The 18,049-nt window shown below is 47.4% G+C and overlaps 1 protein-coding gene and 1 pseudogene across 1 annotated transcript; one reads left to right on the forward strand and one right to left on the reverse strand.

Annotated features, from left to right (window-relative positions):
* The window catches only part of LOC132244900 (AP-2 complex subunit beta-like), an 81,450-nt pseudogene extending 74,527 nt beyond the window's left edge, over window positions 1-6,923 (reverse strand).
* A 2,992-nt stretch (window positions 6,924-9,915) lies between these two features.
* LOC132244901 (schlafen family member 5-like) lies at window positions 9,916-14,545 on the forward strand. Its single transcript, XM_059717666.1, has 3 exons — window positions 9,916-10,719; window positions 12,710-12,838; window positions 13,800-14,545. The coding sequence occupies exons 1-3, from the start codon at window positions 10,461-10,463 to the stop codon at window positions 13,940-13,942; spliced, it is 531 nt and encodes a 176-aa protein (XP_059573649.1). The 5' UTR covers window positions 9,916-10,460; the 3' UTR covers window positions 13,943-14,545.
* Window positions 14,546-18,049: the final 3,504 nt, after the last annotated feature.

Consider the following 18,049-nt stretch of genomic DNA (forward strand, 5'->3'; position numbering starts at 1 on the left):
GGGCCTGCAAAATGTATGGAGGTTATGATACAGTGATAAGGCAATCTTCAGAGCTGCAGTAATAATAATATGGAGGATGTGGCTTCAAAATGTTTAATAAAAGTAATGAAGTACAATCAAAACTTGCCACTTTCAAGGAACATTAGATCAGCATCTCTAAATTAGCCACTGAAGCATATCAAGGATCAAACAAAAACCTGGGGGAAGAGAGAGGCCATCCTGGAACAGAAAATGTAAGAAACAGTGGCTCAGTTCAGCTAATTATTTTCCCTGGACTGTCCTACCTTTAGTTATCATCATTTGCTTCCTCAAAGCACAAATGAGGAAACAGCAGATGACACAGGTCACAGTGCAATACAGACATTGCAGGAACAGCTGCATCAATTTTACTCCAACAGAAAAATACATGCAGGGTTAAAAAAGGGAGAACTACTGCTAACAAGCACAGAAACCCGGGGAAGTGCAAGGCCTGGATTCCTGATGCCATCCATAAAGTGACTGAAGGACCTTCTGTGAGATTAACTCTTCCGGCTGTTACCGTGTAGAGAAATCAATTGAGGACGGATCCCTGCAGCCATAAAGTAAACCTCAATCCACACCAGATTCCTGAACCTGCTTGGACAGTATCTATCTATAGAATCCAGCTGGCCTGGGAAGGGAAATAACTTTCCCTCCAACTGGAGATGGTTTGCAGGAACACAGAGAAGGCAGCATCACCACTGGATACAAGCTATCCGATAAGGACACACAGAATGGCAGAAGTCCAGGCTAACTGCAGAGATGAGCTTTTGGGGACAAAACACCTCTTTCAAGGCTACATTGCAAGGTCTGAACCATTGTTTCCCATATACCACTGATACGGTATGGTCCCATCTATCATAGGAGTCTTCTACAGAACCTACAACTGCAGTATGAGGGCTGAATAATGTGACAGGTACCTATTCCCTTAACGATTAGCAGAGATACAGAACCAGCCAACAGAGAAGATATTCTTTGGGCCTCTAGTAGGTATGTGGATGAGACTCCTGGATCCGAGCGGGCAGCTCTGAAACCAAAGAAACATTTCCCACCCTAGTTTTCCAGCTTTTCCTGATCACCGTTTAAACAGGAAAAGGAACAGATAAATCAGCATGTGACAACAGTCCCCTGGGGGTATGATGTGTTATTGTTGATTCCACCATGCCAAACTACAGGTGAAGGAAGTGAGCACAATTCTCTAAAGGCAAACAAAACAGGAAAAGGGAGTTGAAAACAATAAAGAATACACGAGGAACTGGATTTGTTAGTGTCAGGGACTACTGTAGGTCAAGTTTATGAGCCAGCAATGAAACAGGCCAATGAAACCACAGACTGGATAAAGGAGCCTGCTTGGGATTTTTTGCCAGCTCCTTTAAATTAAGGATGCAACAAATATCCTTAAAAATGTTCTAATCCAAACGGCAATTTTAAGGAAGCCTAGTGGGCTGGCATGTTTGGAAACAGGGTGCAGCAGCCAGGGTTGCTGAGAGAAGAGAGGTGCATAAATCCTGTTCTTCTCATTAAGCATTGCCTCAGGTTCTCAGGCCCAGCCATTTGTTCCATCTGAGTCATGAATGTACTGGGTGCCAAGAGTTTTAAATTAGGCAAGGCCAGAAAATCAAAAAGGAAAGTGCTGCAGAGATGCTGGCCCTCTTGCTTCATCGGCTGATTGGCCCAGGTAATAGCAAGCCACTGTTTCCATAGGAAACAGCAGCAGCAAAACTAGCTGCTAGAAGATTGCCGAGTTGTTATGAATTACTTCTACAGGGCTATAAATGAACACAGTATTTTACAGTGAGGTACATTCTCTTCCTTGGTAGCATTCACTAGCAGGGCTCCTGAAAAGGAATGAAATTATTGTTCTGAGGAATGCTGGGGTGTCTGTTTATATTGCCAGCTACCTGAAAAAGACATCCAGATCATAAACAGGCTGAGATCCTGCCCAGGAGCCTGACTGAACCGGTCGGTATGCACCACCAGCATTTTCCCTTTGCGCTGAGTAAGGATGTACAGTTCTGAGGCCTCGTATAATCATCTCAGTGAGAACCTGCAGATTCAGTCAAAGGGAAGTAAGTTGAGAGTGCTGTTGTTTCTCAGAAAGATGTGAACTCCATTAGATCCAAGGGTGTGTTGACTCTGAAGCATAATGACATCAATGTCATCACACAGTTACTAGTAACTGGTCAACAGAAACATCTAGCTACTCTGTCACTGTAGAGGGGCTATGGACGACATAATCAAACCAACATTCTCCCCTCAATCAGGACTTTGATCTTGGCAGCATCCAATGTAGGATTAGTTCGACAGGCCCACTGGGACTAGAAAAGGCCAAGTTCAGTGGGTTTGGCATGAATGTTCCATAATTTCCATTAGTCCTTTATGCCAGAAGTTAAACTAAGAAAAAATTACTTCACAATGATGGAGGAAGTCCACAGCTACCCTGATGTGTGCATTATGCCTTTTTTATGCCCATGAATCAAGTTACTCAGAAAAAACCTCTCTTTTCAACACAGTTTATAGTATATCACTAGGCAGCCATCATAGTTACTATAAACCCAAGAGGAAGTCATGTGAAGGACAAAGGTGAGAAAAGTGCATGGGTCTTCCTCCTTTGGTAGATTTCACCAGGACTGGCAAGGGGCAGCAAGAAGAGACCCATAATATTTTAAAAACACATACATACTATCTGAGACTTGTGGCCCAACTTTCCCCACACTCCCAATGGCTACAACTACACACACAACAAGTCTGCATCCTTAAACTCTGCTTTTTCCTTCCAGCTAACCCAAGCACGCTTCTGGTTAGGTCCACTTTTAAATGCACTGCCTGCAGTCCCGACCACTTTGCCGTGTATATAAATCTCTATAAAAGGCTGCTGTATGTTTCAAATCCCAAAGTTCTGTTTTTGACCTTCCAGAAAGTAATACAGAGCCAGAAAAGGTAAGTGGGGCTGCCTTGTTTGCATACTGCAAGCATGTTCAATTCATCAATCCTGTCTTTTGACATCGTGTGGGAGGGGGCTGGGTGTTCGGGAACTGTTTTATGGCCTGCTTTTGAACAGCTTCTGGATGACTAAGAAGAGAAATGGGGACACAGCACATAAGAAAGCACAAACTCTGTTGTATGCAGTTAAAAACCTCATTTTAAAATAGGCACTCACTGTCCCCAGGAGCCTCCAATACACTAGAATAGTTTAAAGCTCACCTTTTTTATTAGTTGTGAAATACTTGGAGTCTGTCATGGTTCCAATTCCTTAGAACACCTGCAAGAACAAGGAACATTTGGACAAACGCTGTAGCCACTGTTCCCCAATATGTGAGCCATGCATTAAAAGAACCATAATTTAGCCAGAGTACATAATAGAAGATAGCTGCTCTGCAGATGTATTCCCCAGAAGTTTCACAATCTTCACACTATACCAACAAATGACATCACAGAGTATTTTTATATAGATACATCCATCTCTCTCTCTCTCCAGAATATATATATATTCTGTATCAAAAAAAAAAGACAGTATCAAAGAAGGCTTTGATTCCTAAAAGCAAGAAATCCAGGTTTCACGACTTCTCAAACAATGGCAGACTCTACAGAAAAAAAAGTAGGACTCCCCCTACAGGTATATTCAGGAGTTGCAGCACCACACAAAGGACTGTAAAAACAGTTTCTATACACACCACAAGGCTGTTTAATCACTTTGTTTCCTGAATCGTGATGACACTGGCAATCCCCCAACATTAAGAAAAATAAATTGCTCTATAGTCACCTTACGGAAGCTTGAAATCTCTCCATCGCTCTCTACACCAACATTTTCCACCCTCATTATCACAGACACCTTGACCTATTACTGTAGTACAGCAGTTCCCAAACTCTGATAGATTGAGCACCACCAATTTAAAATGATACAGCCTTACCACCACCAATTTTTTCAGTTCAACCTTAAGCACCACCAGTAAATTTTTTGTCATATAAATTACTTATAATAAATCTGTTAACGTGTACTACTTACGGGTTGTTTGTGTATCACTAGTGGTACCTGCGCCACAGATTGGGAACCTCTTCTGTAGTGCTATTGTCTCACATTCAGCAGCTACTGTGGATAGGCTGATCATGAAAACTAGACTGTAGGAGCACACATTCATTTACTGCTGTAGGAATTTCAGAATGACTTTGATGTTCACTTTTTTTTTCTTCCACCAAGCTAAGTTGATTAACAACAAAATATAGAGATCAGATGGGCTGCCCCAACTTCCCATGAATGCAGACCCATTTTGAACTTTTTCTTAAATGGGACTGCTGCCAGCTGGATGAGGAAACTGACTCTCTCGCAAACTTGCAACCATGGGCTGAGAAAGAAATGACCACTGGAGGAAGAGATCTTATTGCTTTTGATTATTTTATTACATCAGGGTAACAACCAAAAACCTGAAATCCGATCTATCCCCACAATGCCATAATCACTTTTTTCCTTTCAATTTTTGCCTGATCTTCTTTCTCACTTTCTGCACACTTCTCTCCTCCCTTTGTTTCTCTCTTGCTATATTGGAGCAATACGCCCTACTTGACCCCAATTTCATTTTTCTTCCTTTTTTTCTGGGTTAAAGACATCTCCTGGGATATCCCTGCTTTCTCAATGACTCTGTCTAGCTAAAGAGGAACAAATTAAGAACCTACAGTAAGATATTGAGCCTGTTTCCTTTTTCTGTTGGCTTAAAGTATTGGCTAGTAAACAAATAAGATCTCTTTCTCCTAAGGTCTGGTTGCTTTGCTTCCATGGAGCACACAGACACTGCAGCCCCAGAAATCATGGGAACACATTTGGCATGGAACAGCAACACAGCACCATATATCATTTGTGGACCTCATCTTCCAAATCATAGACCGGTGATTCTCAAACAGGGTACCGTGGCACCCTGGGGTGCCATTAGATTCTTTTTAGGATATTGCATGGCACGCTGCACTATTAGGTGTAAAAACACCTGTAAAATTCACAAGATTTCAAATAGGAACCCATAAAATCAAAACCATTCTGACCTGTTGTGGTCTTTCGAGTTCTTCTATTGCAAAAAATTGCTCTGCTACTTTTCCCATCAAGAAACAAGTGAAGGTAAGAGCTGGCGGGTGCCCCAAATTTAACAAGGGGTGCCCTGAATCTAAAAAGGTTGAGTACCACTGCCCTAGACACACCCTGCATCTTAGTGCGTCTCTTCCTCTCAAAGATTGTTTCTTTTCTTCCACCCCTAAGATTAGACTAATGCTGCTGCTCTTGGTTCAGCCGTAAAGTTAACAGAAGCAGCAGCTGAGAAGCAGTAAGCAAGTCTTGGTTAGTTTCAGTCTGCTCTCGAGGGAGCACTCTGGGCACGACTGTGATGTCCAAATGCCTAAGTGTGGGAAAGGCAAATGTTAGTCTCTATCTCCCTGTGCCCCTTAAAGATTGTGCTTGTACTGTACCTTTTGCGTTACCTGTCCTTAACTCAACAGTTAGGACAGGATGATAGTGATCAGGGCAATTTACTTTCATTCCAGGTCTGTTTCGGCTGAGCTAAACACAACGCCAAGTGCAAGTCTACTGCAGGACAGAGTATTTTGATTCATGAAGCCTGGAAACACCTAGAAAAAACATGGAAATATAGCATTGCCCAGATCAAATCAAATGTAAACCCCTCAAGCTTACCAATCTTGGCAACAATCCCTTCAAGCAAAACTGTAAGTGTTCCAAGACAGGAAGCTGCCACAGTCTTTTTAATTATCAAACAAGCCCAGCCTACTTTCCACTGCAATCTTCTTGCTGACACATTGCTTAGGATTTTAGCCCAGTTGAAAGAAGATTCAGATGTTTTGCTATATACAAGGCCACAAGGCCTAACACCATCCAAAAGAGATGTAATGTAAATTTCTTCCCATTCTTCAGTTTCATTATATTACACGCAGGATTTGGCAGTGTGGGCCAGAAATGCTGGCTGATGTAGTCTGGCAATGAACAGCAGCCAACCCCTGGTACTTCAGAGAAAGGCCAGACACCCAAGACGCACCCACCTGACTGTGCAATGCCAGAGGAAAATTCCTTGCTAAACATCCAAGGAGACCTTTATGCCTTGAAGATGAACACGTCAGTCCCTTATTATTTTTGCTCACGTACCTGCAAGTGTCATTAGCAGTCATTAAATTAGCTCGCCCGTATTTAAATGTAATCACAGCGTGTGCCTTCACAACACTGTTAGCAGATCCAAACAATATCTGACTGTTATTTTAGTTAGCAGCACAGCTTCCACCATCCAAGTGCAACCTGGTCTAAGGCTGCCCGTCCCTGGGGTGAACAGACATTTTGCTGCCTTCTGGGCTGGAGCTTGCCCCACACACGCTGTCAAAGGCAATTTCCCTAGGTATTTCATATCATTTGGTTTCCCAACCAAATAAGAGTACGGGGAAGCTCAGGTGAGGCCCAGCCAGCCTGGAGACAGGAGCTGGGACTCACAAGAGGCAGCTCTTCCTGAGCGCTGCAAGGGAAATAACTAGGCAACCATCATATAAACCATCATATAAACCCAAGAGGAAGTCATGTGAAGGACAAAGGTGAGAAAAGTGCATGGGTCTTCCTCCTTTGGTAGATTTCACCAGGACTGGCAAGGGGCAGCAAGAAGAGACCCATAATATTTTAAAAACACATACATACTATCTGAGACTTGTGGCCCAACTTTCCCCACACTCCCAATGGCTACAACTACACACACAACAAGTCTACATCCTTAAACTCTGCTTTTTCTTTCCAGCTAACCCAAGCACGCTTCTGGTTAGGTCCACTTTTAAACGCACTGCCTGCAGTCCCGACCGGCCCGGCCACACCTCAGGCCGCAGCAGCTGCCCCGACCCGACACCGCCACCTTGCCACGCTCCGCCGCCGGTTGCCCCGCCCCCTCCCCGCAGCAGCCAATCGCGGCGCCCCGCACGGATCACCTGACTGCGCCAGAACGCCAGGCTGAGCCGAGCGCGTGGCCCGAGGCAGGGGTGCGCACGCGCACTGCCCTCTCCGTGACCCGGCGGCGGGAGGACTTGGAGACCGCGGGGGGGGGGACGGCGGCGGCGCGGGGGGTTCGAGGGCTGTGGAGCCGCGGGTGAGGTGGGCCGGACCAGGCCGGGGCGGGGCGTCCCCTCCCCCCCAGCAGCGCCTCGCGGGAAGCGGCCTGTCCCGCGTGGCGGTCCCGCCCGACGCCTGACCCCGCGGGTGTCCGCAACGCGGCTCGGGCTTGGCGCCGCCCGCGCCGCTGGGGCCTGTTGGCGCGGGGATGCCGGGGCAGCGGCTGCGGAGCCCCCGTGCTCCGGGCTCCTGCCTTGGGGCGCTCCGCCGTGGCATCCGCCCGCGCGTCTCGAGCTTCCCTGGAGGGCGCCGGGCTGGACAGCCCCCGGGGAGCGGAGTCGTGTCGTGCAGCCCCGGCCTCGCCTGCTCTTCGCTCTGTTACCCTGGGAAGGAAACTCCAAAAGATCACTGGAGAAAACCGAGCCGCGCCGAGAGCGCGGTCCTCCCCGCAGCGCAGCGCAGTGCAGCGCAGCGCAGCACACGCGAGGACAGCCGGGGTGGGCGGCTGCCAGCCCCTCGTTTTTCAGGCGATGGGAAGGGCCCAAGGCCCCCCATTCTTGCATGGCTTTGAGCCATGTTAAATAGGACCTGTCTGCACTCTGCCACTGCCAGTACCTGCTAAACTGCCCCATTGCTTCACTCGGGGGTACAAGATGCCACCTGGCACTAGGTTTTCACATACCCTTGGTTAAACCCACATATCACACCCTTCTCCCATGTAATTGCTGGCAGTCCATACAGTAGCCAGCCACTGCCCCATACCACAGGGGGCAATGTTTTTGGCAGGTGTGCCACAAATTAGCCCCGCATGCTCCCCTAGTGCTGCTCCAATCCCCTACCATGCCTGATCTGCTGCTCTGCCTTCTGCTTCCTGCCCTGTGCTCCCTGTTCCTGTGAGACCCCGACTCCATGCGGTGCCCAATGACTAGGGAGACAGGGTGGATCCAGTTGCTCAGAGAGCAAGCAGGGAGCAAACACCAGCACGCATTGCACGACAACAGCTTTGTTCAGAATGGAGATGGCTTCGGGGGAGCTCCCAAAAAATACCAGGGAGCTGCAGTAAACATTAGTTCTTTTCACATTTATACATCTTGGTTTATACTCATTAACATTTACTCCACCTTTGCCCCTCCTTTCTTCTACCCATATCTCCTCCTATCTCAAGCTCTGCCTGTGTTTACGGTTTACTTCATTAGCATAAGGTTGCCTATGCATTTCATTTATTTACATATCTTTTTGCTATGAGCGCATGCGTAAGACCGTGAACTCAGCTTCTCTCGGTCAATTGCTGTTTCTTGCAGACTTCTGCTTCATCTCCAAGGTCTTGCTTTGGCTTTATCTCCTGACAATAGCTGGTGGGCTGCATCTTATTTCCTTACACCATGAACTTACAACACTAGGACATTGTTAGAAAACTGCTTGCCTAAGCATCTGCAGTGTTACTTTTAATATATCATTCTGCCTTGTGGTCTGCAGCTTTGCTGAGACAGAAAGAAGCCTTTATTCAGCTGCAAATCCAGCACTCCTAAAGATCCAAATAGTGTCACCCTAACAGTTCTCTCCGCAGCGCTGCCTTCTGCTTCCTGCCCTTGTCCCCTCCCTGATCTGCTGCATGCTCTGCATAGAGGCTGTCCATGCCACATAGGACCCACCTATCACAAATTGGCCACCCCAACCATACAGTGGAGTGGTGAAAGGAGGCATGTTGGATCACTCATTGTATACATATACCCCTTTGCTTTGATCACACACAGAGATTAAGGGGAGAAGGTCTCACCCCCTTCCCAACCCAGAAGACAGTTTTCCCATTGCACTCCACATTATAATTACAGCACTCCCAAGGCAGTTACAATTAACACACTGAATACTGCTGGAGTGCATGCAGATAATTTCCAGTGCACATTGCCCACCCCAAAATGCAGAGTTACAGTTGTGTTGGCATGTACTTTAAATTGGTATTATTTTATTTTCAGAAATCGGAGTCTATGTTCTGGAGAGAGAGGACAGGGATTCCCAACCTTTTTATGCTAAGGTCCGGCAAACAGTGGACCAGAAATGGCTCAGTATAAAAAAGGGTTGGCTGCCTGTCTGCAGTATGCTGGTCATTTCCAGTCCACAGTTTGCCAGTCTGTGGTCACTTCTGGTCTGGCAGCCAACCCTCCTGCAGACCAGCAGCCAACCCTTAACGGTCCGGCACCGGCCCACAGCCCATGGTGTTGGGAACCCCTGAGATAGGAGATACCACTGGATTACTTAGCCCTCCTTCACTGAGGGCTAAGCTACCACATTTAAATTCCATTTACCACGGGGTAAGGCTGTTTACATGTGCCATTATTGCAGAACAGCTTATGTGCACTAAAGCCCTGCTCCCTCCTACCTCAAAGTTGTTTGTATGTCCATCCCATAAGACTCTGATGTTACTTTGAAAATTCTTCCCAGAGTCTTAGAGTCCATATTACTGTATCTAGTGTGAAGATGTGGTATTGATTATAACCATGTGTTTCCAAAGGTTTCTGAAAGTTCTGGCTGTTGAAGAAGCAGGATGACCCAATAGGAGAAACCGCTGCGTATTTATGATACAGACTATCCTGATGTGGTTGTAGATGTAGGAAAAGTAACTCTGGGTGAGAAGAGGAAAAAAATGGCAGGTGATCATATAAGGACACAAAACAGTGTCCTTATCCCAGCAGCGTGTGCTCTATTAAATTCTGGAGGTGGTGTGATAACACTAGAGATTGAAAATGAGGATTACAACTACAAAAATTATGGCATTGGACTGGATATAGACACCTCCTTTAGGAACTGTTATTAAATCTCCAGATTTGACAAAATATTTTAACTATATGCAGCAAAACAGCAAATTTCTGATTTTTATTAAATCTTGGAGCAGTGAGAAGTTGTCATCTGCCCCAGCTCTCTTGAAGCCACATATCTGCTCCCTAAATTCTGGATTGTGTCAAAAATCTCTCGCCTTTGTTGTTAGCCTGAAACCAGATGAAGCTTTTGAATTTCTTGAGGCGAGGAAAGCTAATTCTAGGCAAAGATATGAAGAAGAGACAGGTCCAACAGCCAAGAGAGCCCGATAGAGCAACACTCAAGCAACATTGGAACCTAATGTGCAGGAGAAAAATGACATACTTGAAGTTACTGCTAAATGTTTTGAAAGAGATGAACTGCTGCCATTCACTGAGTCTACGCATATTGAACTTAAAGGGTTTGCAACAAAGAATGTCTTGAAATATGTTAAAAGCACTCTTCCAAATTATGTATCTGCATTTGCAAACACATAAGGCTATTTAATTATTGGAGCGGATGATAAGAGGACAGTGTGGTTGGATGTCAAGAGGATGTGAATGTTGACAGGTTACGAATGGAAGTAATTTATGGCATCGGGAATTTGCCTATCTATCATTTCTGCAAAGCAGGGGGAAAAGCGAAATATGAAATCAAAATCTTGGATGTATATGATGCATCTAGAAGAAAATACGGTTATGTTTGTGCTGTGAAAATTGAGCTGTTTTGTTGTGTTGTGTTTTCATGCAACCCTGATTCATGGATTGTGAAGGCCCGGCTTGCCAAGAGACTGAGAGTCACGGAATGGACAGACATGATGGTGGCTGCTGACCCAGGTCTTATGAAAGAAGGAAAGTCTCATAGCGAATTCCTCCTGATCTTTGGCTTTCGTGCTTCTAGGGTGGTGATCCACCTTTCAGATGTCTGTTGTTGAAATGATAATATAAAGGGCTCTAAAAAACTCTGCCTTTATCCTGCCAAGGACATGTGCAGGGCTTTACATGTATGAAGCACTGACAAACATTGTGGGTGAGGGCTGATTAAGAACCTGAATTAAATAGAAAAAAAGGAGTAGCCACATAAAAAGGCCAAGCTGTATGAGAAGCGCTAGGGACCTGGTTTGTGGATTTAGGAGAATACAGTAGTATGGGCCCCACAGTATTTCAACTTAGGTACAAGTAAACAGGAAGGCAAACATCTTCCAGGCATGATGAGTTCGACTTTATGACTTTCCAAGTAGTAGGATTTTCTTTCCACAACCCAACCTGTGGGACATTTTCAAGTGATCTATGATCCTGATGCCATTGGAATCAATGGGAATCCTCCTACTGATTTTAGTTCAGGCACTAAGGGCGTTTTTACACGTGCTCTGGAAGGCATGGGAGGGTGCTTTAATTAGCGAGCTGTGCTAATTAAAAGTGCCCAAGCATCACGTGTATCAGCATTTCCACACTAAAAAATGGTGGCAGGGCGCTTTGAACTAAAACTCATTGAATGAGCTTTAGTTCAAAGTACCCCACTGCCATTTTTCAGCACAGAGATGCTGATGCACATGATGCTAGCGTCTGCTGGAGCTCATTAATTTGAGTCTGCCAGAGCATGGAATTAACGTCTCGATTATTAATCAAGTCTGCTCCAATGCATTGGAGCAGGCTCTCTGCACATGTATAGGAGCCCTAAGAGAGGAGGCACACAAAGGCCTTGAGATGTATTTACAGTCAAGTGAAGAGGACTACATCTAAGGCTGGATTCAGAATGTCTCATTATGCACATAAGGGATACTTTGCCCACCTACATCCCAAGCAGTGATTCAAAGTCACTTTGTGCCAGCATGCACAACACTCATTATGTGCTCATATGCCTTATACATTTCCATTTTGGAGGGCAAAGTTCCCAAAGTGTCTTTACTCAGGCCAGTGAGCCTGCTGAGACCTGACCTGAAGCAGCCACTTGCAAGCCTAACTTCCACTTGAGATTTTTCTAGCACTTGCAGGAGGTGCATGAACTCTGCCTGCAGCCTCAGAGAGGACCCAGAAGTTAGGCAGAGTTATTAAAAACCTACATCTAAAATCAACTACAAGGTATTCAGTTCAGATCTAAAATCAACCGCACTGCATTCTAACTACCAGGTTACAGGTGGTGCCCAATACCCTAGTATTTACAGTATTTACCCAAGAAGTAGGGACCTGAGTTCTAGGCCTTCTTTACCCCTAGAGGATTTGAATCCAGTTCCCTAGAGAATGCCCTCACCACTAGACTACAGAATAGGATAGATCACTGTTTCTCAACCTGGGTCACAAAAATATATGAAACAAACTTTAAAAATGGATCAACAAACTTAAAAAATGGATTCTCCTTTCAAGGAGAAAAATGTGGGAAACTGTGGCTTTTCCCCTGCAAGTTGGCAGAGTTCCAGCCTACGAGGGGCTGTTTGGGGCCTCCCTTGCCCCACACACTGCGGACTGACAGCAGAGGGCAGTGGGTTAGGAGGAGGGGCACTGGGTCAGGACAGGCCATCAATGTTTACAAATGGGTCCTGATACAAAAAAGGTTGAGAACCCCTGGGATAGATGAAGCTGGACCAATAGACAGCCAAGAGTCATGGGGCCAGAAAAATAAGCAAAAGGGAGCCTGCCTGTGTAGCGTAGTGGTTACAGGACTCCCTTGGGAGGAGTAACCCTTGGCTTATATAGCTCCTATTGCCAGAGACAGGATTCTTATCTGAGATATTCAGGACTAGGTATTTGGGCATTTGACCTTCCAGTGGTGATTGGATTGAGGCAATGAAAAGTGGGTGTTAACATGAATTTTAATTGTTTTTCTTAGATCTTTCCAAATTGGCTGCAGACTTCATGACTCAGCTAAGTGTGTCAGGTGCACCTCCGGTGGCCAAACCAATCTATTTAAAGCAAGGCCTCAGCTGTTTGGAAGATCTGCAAAAGCGTCTTTTTGCAGGTACAGTGGAGTGAGCATGTTTCAAAAGTTTTTGGAAATTAAGAGAGGCTGGATGATTGGCAAGGGAAGGAAAGGGAAGGGGAGAAGAGACTACTACTATATATTCCAATCACAAACTGTTGGCTTTAACCCTGAGGCTGTAAATCAGGGGTGGGCAAAATATGGCCCATGGGCCAGATTCAGCCCACCAAGGGATTGTATCTGGCCCACAGTGGCTCCCTCAGCCCTGCCCAGCCCAGCCGCAGGGGCAGCCCCGGCTGTGGCATGTGTGGCCAGTCACACCGCCCCCCGAGCTTGCAGAAGGGCTGGAGCGGTGCAGCAGCTTGACTTCACTTTCTGACAGCCCCTGCAGTGGTGGCTCCTCCCTTGCTATTTTGCAGCTTTCCCGCCACTTCCCGGCTATACTAGGTACTAGTCCCCTCTCCCCTCCTCCATGCTTTTCCCTCCCTCCTGTTTGCCCTGCCACCTTCAGGGCACTACACTCCTCTTCCTCTGCCCCTTCCCTGCCAGATTGCTCCCACCCCATGGCAAACGATAAACAGTAAGGTGTTACCGATTATCAATATGTGAATGGGTAAACATTTAAACATTCACATCCCTAGTATGGACATACTGGCCCAAAAAATTCCTTGCCATTGCACAGGCCCAAGGCATTGGTAAGAGCCTTGTCATTTCTGCTCTCCTTTTCTGACACATTGCCAATTTTGAGGCATTTATTGTTTAACACTAAAGACCCTTAGTTTGTCATATTCTGTCGCATGGTGTTTCCTATCTGTGGGGAGGATAACAGTGTAGATCTTCTTGGATGTAATATCTTAATTGCCCTTGATTACAGATGCCTGGGCTTATGACCGCGGTGGCTTTTCCAGTCCTACATACATCTTTCTTGGAAAGATGCTAATGTTATTTTATTATTGTTTTCCACTGTCTCTTTCTCTCCCTCTCTCTCCTGAAACCCTAGTGAATTCTAGTGGGATAACATACAGTCCAGAAAAACTCAGCCAAGAACTGTTCTCAGAATATCAGGACGTGGAGGATTTAATAAAAGAGCAAAGGAAAGCTCTGGAGACTTCCCAGAGACTACTGATATTTTCCAGAAGCTGAGCTGTTGATGTTGGATTGTCAGAGAACCAGCATGTTGTCCACAACGTCCTCTTAATAGCCACAGGCAAACACCCTACGCTGTACAGAGTCACTGAGAAGAGCCATCCCGCAGCCATGCCTGATTATGCAAGAAACTCTGCTCAAACATTAAAGCAAACACTGGTAAATATTGGGGGATACACGGAGAAGGTATGTGTGATTCCACAACTCCTCAAGCTTCAAACCAATGGATAAGAAGAAAATGTCAGGTTTCAGGTTGCAGACTCGGGTTTGCTCACTCGAGGAAGAGCAAGAGCTTCAAGAAAGGCATCCGTGAGGCGTGCCAAAAATGTCAAGGCTTCCTCACAAAGAAACCTCAGGACTGGTTCAGTGAGAATGATTGGGAAATGCTTGCCTTCCAAATGGAGAGAGCACACAGTGACATCAGCTCCAAATAGAAGTGCCCACATTCGTGACCTTCAGTACAGATCAGTCACTTGATGGACCCTGCCACATGGACAGTTTTGCACACGTAGGGGAAGAATTCATCTCCCCCATGTGTGTGTTAGCTAAAGCCACCATTGAGTCAGTGTGTAACATGTAATAAAAAGACAGGAGAATTTATTAGTGCTGCAAATCCTTCTGAAATTTCATAGATTTCATAGACATCAGGGCTGGAAGGGACCTCGGAAGATCATCGAGTCCAGCCCCCTGCCCAAAGGGCAGGAAGTCAGCTGGGGTCATAGGATCCCAGCAAGATAAGCATCCAGTTTGCTCTTGAAGGTGTTCAATGTAGGCGCTTGAACCACCTCCGGTGGCAGGCTGTTCCAGACCTTGGGGGCTCGGACAGTAAAGAAATTCTTCCTTATGTCCAGCCTGAAACGGTCTTGTAGTAGTTTATGACCGTTCGACCTGGTCGTCATCCCTAGGGGCGCTCTGGTGAACAAACGTTCCCCCAGATACTGGTGGTCACCCCTGATAAACTTATAGGTGGCCATCAGATCACCCCTGAGCCTGCGCTTTTCCAGACTAAAGAGCCCCAGGGCTCTCAGCCTGTTATCGTAGGGTCTGCTTCCCTGACCTCTGATCATGCATGTGGCTCTTCTCTGGACTCTCTCAAGCTTCTCCACATACTTTTTGAATTGTGGAGGCCAAAACTGGACGCAGTACTCCAGCTGCAGCCTCACCAAGGCCGAGTACAAGGGGAGAATGACGTCCCGGGATTTGCTTGAGAAGCATCTATGGATGCAAGCCAGCATTTTGGTCGCTTTACTAGCCGCAGCATCGCATTGCTATGGACTCACCTAAGGGCTTCACTGTAAAGAAGCTGCTTGGGTTTGGTATAGCACATCCTTCTGCCCATTTACCCAGTCTTTGCTTTCCATTTTCCCTGAGGGTTTTTATCCCTCTACTTTCCAGAGGAGGCTGAGCCCTTCCTGATTCTAGAATAGGCTCAGGTTTCAGATGGCAGATCCCATTCCTCTTTCTATGCAGGTATGGTCCATGAGGGAGCTTTGCCCTCTGAGGTCCAGCTCCCCGGCCTGATACAGGCAGAGATCCCAGGAAGGGGGAAGCACATGGGGTGCTCTAGCAGACTGCAGAGAGGCTGCTCCTGGCAGGGGAAACACCATGGATCTGGGTCCATGAAGGCAGTTTTCCTTAAGTGTTCCTGGGGATAACTGTTCTTCTGGCATGGTTTAGTACCCGCCAAGGTGTTGGGGCTTAAAGCCCACTTTATGGAAATGGGAGGCTCCTCCCTCGCTTGCTTCTGTGGCCATAAGGCTGAGGGCAGGTGAATCTTGGGGGCATCTGAACCCCAAGCCTCTGGGCTTGGGCCTGCTGGTTGTAGGGCCACTTATGGTTCTGAACTGACTCACTGATTTGGACTTCACTGGGCTGATTTGGCTTAGAACGTGAAAAATGTCTTTAAGAAATAAAACGTGCCTCAAAGAATGCTAAAGCGGTTTCACTTTCATGGCTTTTTGCCAGAGCTAGCCAGCGCTGTAATGGCTTGTCTCACGCTAAAGGCTTCTTGCATTTTGGGGGGGATTTTTCTGCTCTGTAAAGACATGGACCATAATGGGATAGCAGTAAAGGGTAGAGCCCACTGCTAGAGCTGAACCTCTGGCTTCATGATCCTGAAACATTCCCAGTTAAAGTAGCACCTGATGAACATCCAAGTAGTTAAGAGGGAGCTCCCTGAGTAAAGGATGGGGATGTGGTATATGGGAAGTCCCTTCAAGGGGTCAGCAGTAGGATGACCCAGTCTCTCCCCGTGATGCCCTGTAGGTGAGGTTTGTGCTGGTGGGTAGTTGTAGTTCTCCCTGCAAGCTGTGAGCTTGTGAGTTGCTGAATCCGGTTACTAATACAGATCAAGCTGTTTGCCACCCTGCCGGTCTCAGCTGAATGGTGACTCGTGGACAGACCCCAAAGGCATGGAGGTCTGAGTGAGTGCTCCATCCCTGGGACCCATGCCATACAGCAAGCACTATCGTTGGGCCCATCCCTGACACTTGGGCTCATGTGAGGACCCCACAAGCGTCCTGAGTTGGTCATTCGGTTGTGCCAAATCTATAAGCATGCCCGTCCCTGCTCCCCCTTCCCCATGTGGAGTGAAAGGGCCCAGGGAGTGTCCCCCTGAGCTGCACGTGTTCGCCCCATCCCCTTCCAGGGGGCGGGGGTGGGGACGGGGGCAAGAGCACCATCAGGAAAGTCCAGTCCTAGTGACTGCACCGTGCTGGGGAGCTGAGCTGTATCTGAGCAGGGGCAAGAGGAAACCCCCATGAGGAATCATGTTGTGGGGCTCCTGTAAGAGTCTAAGGAATGGGAACTATTTCTCTCCAAAAGAAGCAGGGGTGGAGGGTTCGGAGGCCTTTGCAACTCTGGATTTGCAGCTGGGGCAGGGCGCATCTGTTTGTATGTGCACAAGGGTGTCACTGCTCCGTGTGCGTGCACGCGAGTGTCACTGGGGGGCCGGGGCAGTGTGCATGCATGTATACCTCCATATGTGTTACTGCTATGTGTAGCACAGGGCACTGTCTACGCGCTGCACCAGGACCAGGCCCAGCAGCGCCGGGTAGGGGAGGCTGCATTGGAAGTATGTGCATGCTGAGCCTTGCTCCGGCCAGCTTGTTCTTCCCAGGATCCTGTCATCCCGCCCTGCACACAAAGGGGCTAAGGTACAGCTGGTCTCTGTTCCCTGCCACAGTCGCTGCCCTGATGTGCCCTGACCCCACCAGGCAGTGATCAGAGGGGGCTACTGTTTAACCAGGACCCCCTGGACCAGGGCGGTCACTGCTATGATGCTCCAGCCAGGACGGTCACTGCTTGGGCCACATGGACAAGGACGGACAATGTGCCCAAAGAGCTCAGGGTGTCAGGTCGCCTTGGGACGGGAGCACCCCCAGGCCAGGCCAGGCCAAAGGCGCCCACAGCCCCCGCACTCAGCACCTTGCCCAGGTGGGAGGGAGACCCCTGGTTGCCATGGCAAAAGAGCTGTTGTGCCCAGTGACATCACAATGCCCAGCCTCACTCTCAGGTACCAGCTCCTCCCAGTGCTCTCCCGTGCTTCGCCCGCGCCACTTGCCCTTCCTCGTCCTCCCTCGATCTCTGTTGCTTCGCCCTTCCTTGCCCTCCCTCGATCTCTGTTGGTTAGTTAGTGTCTTAGTTTAGCAGTTTGTTGGGTAGTTTGTTTGTTCTTTAGGTAGCTTCTTAGTTCCTTAGCTAGTCAGATTGTTAGTTTGTTAGCCAGTCAGTTTCTTAGTTATTTAGGTAGTTAGTTCATAGTTTGATAGTTTGTTAGTCCATTAGATAGTTCAATAGTTAGTTATTTCATTAGTTCGTTAGTTAGTTGTTTGTTTGTTTCTTAGTTAGATTAGTAGTTCCTTAGGCATTAGTTAGGTAGTTAGGTTTAGTCCATCCTCCTATCCGGGCGTCAGAGGCGAGCACCAGTTGCAGACATGAGTGCCCTTTCTCACTCAGCCGTGGGGGCGGCCCTGGGGACACGGCACGGGTCCGTCCCAGGGACTTTTGGGAGATGTGATGAGCTGTGAGCGGGGGCTGAGGTTGGGTAAGGGCCCAGCACTCGGCCCCATGCCTCGTCCCTGCTCTCGGCAGTCCGGCTCCTCT

The sequence above is a fragment of the Alligator mississippiensis genome, chromosome 14 (genome assembly GCF_030867095.1).
Source record: "Alligator mississippiensis isolate rAllMis1 chromosome 14, rAllMis1, whole genome shotgun sequence".
NCBI classification, from domain to species: domain Eukaryota; kingdom Metazoa; phylum Chordata; order Crocodylia; family Alligatoridae; genus Alligator; species Alligator mississippiensis.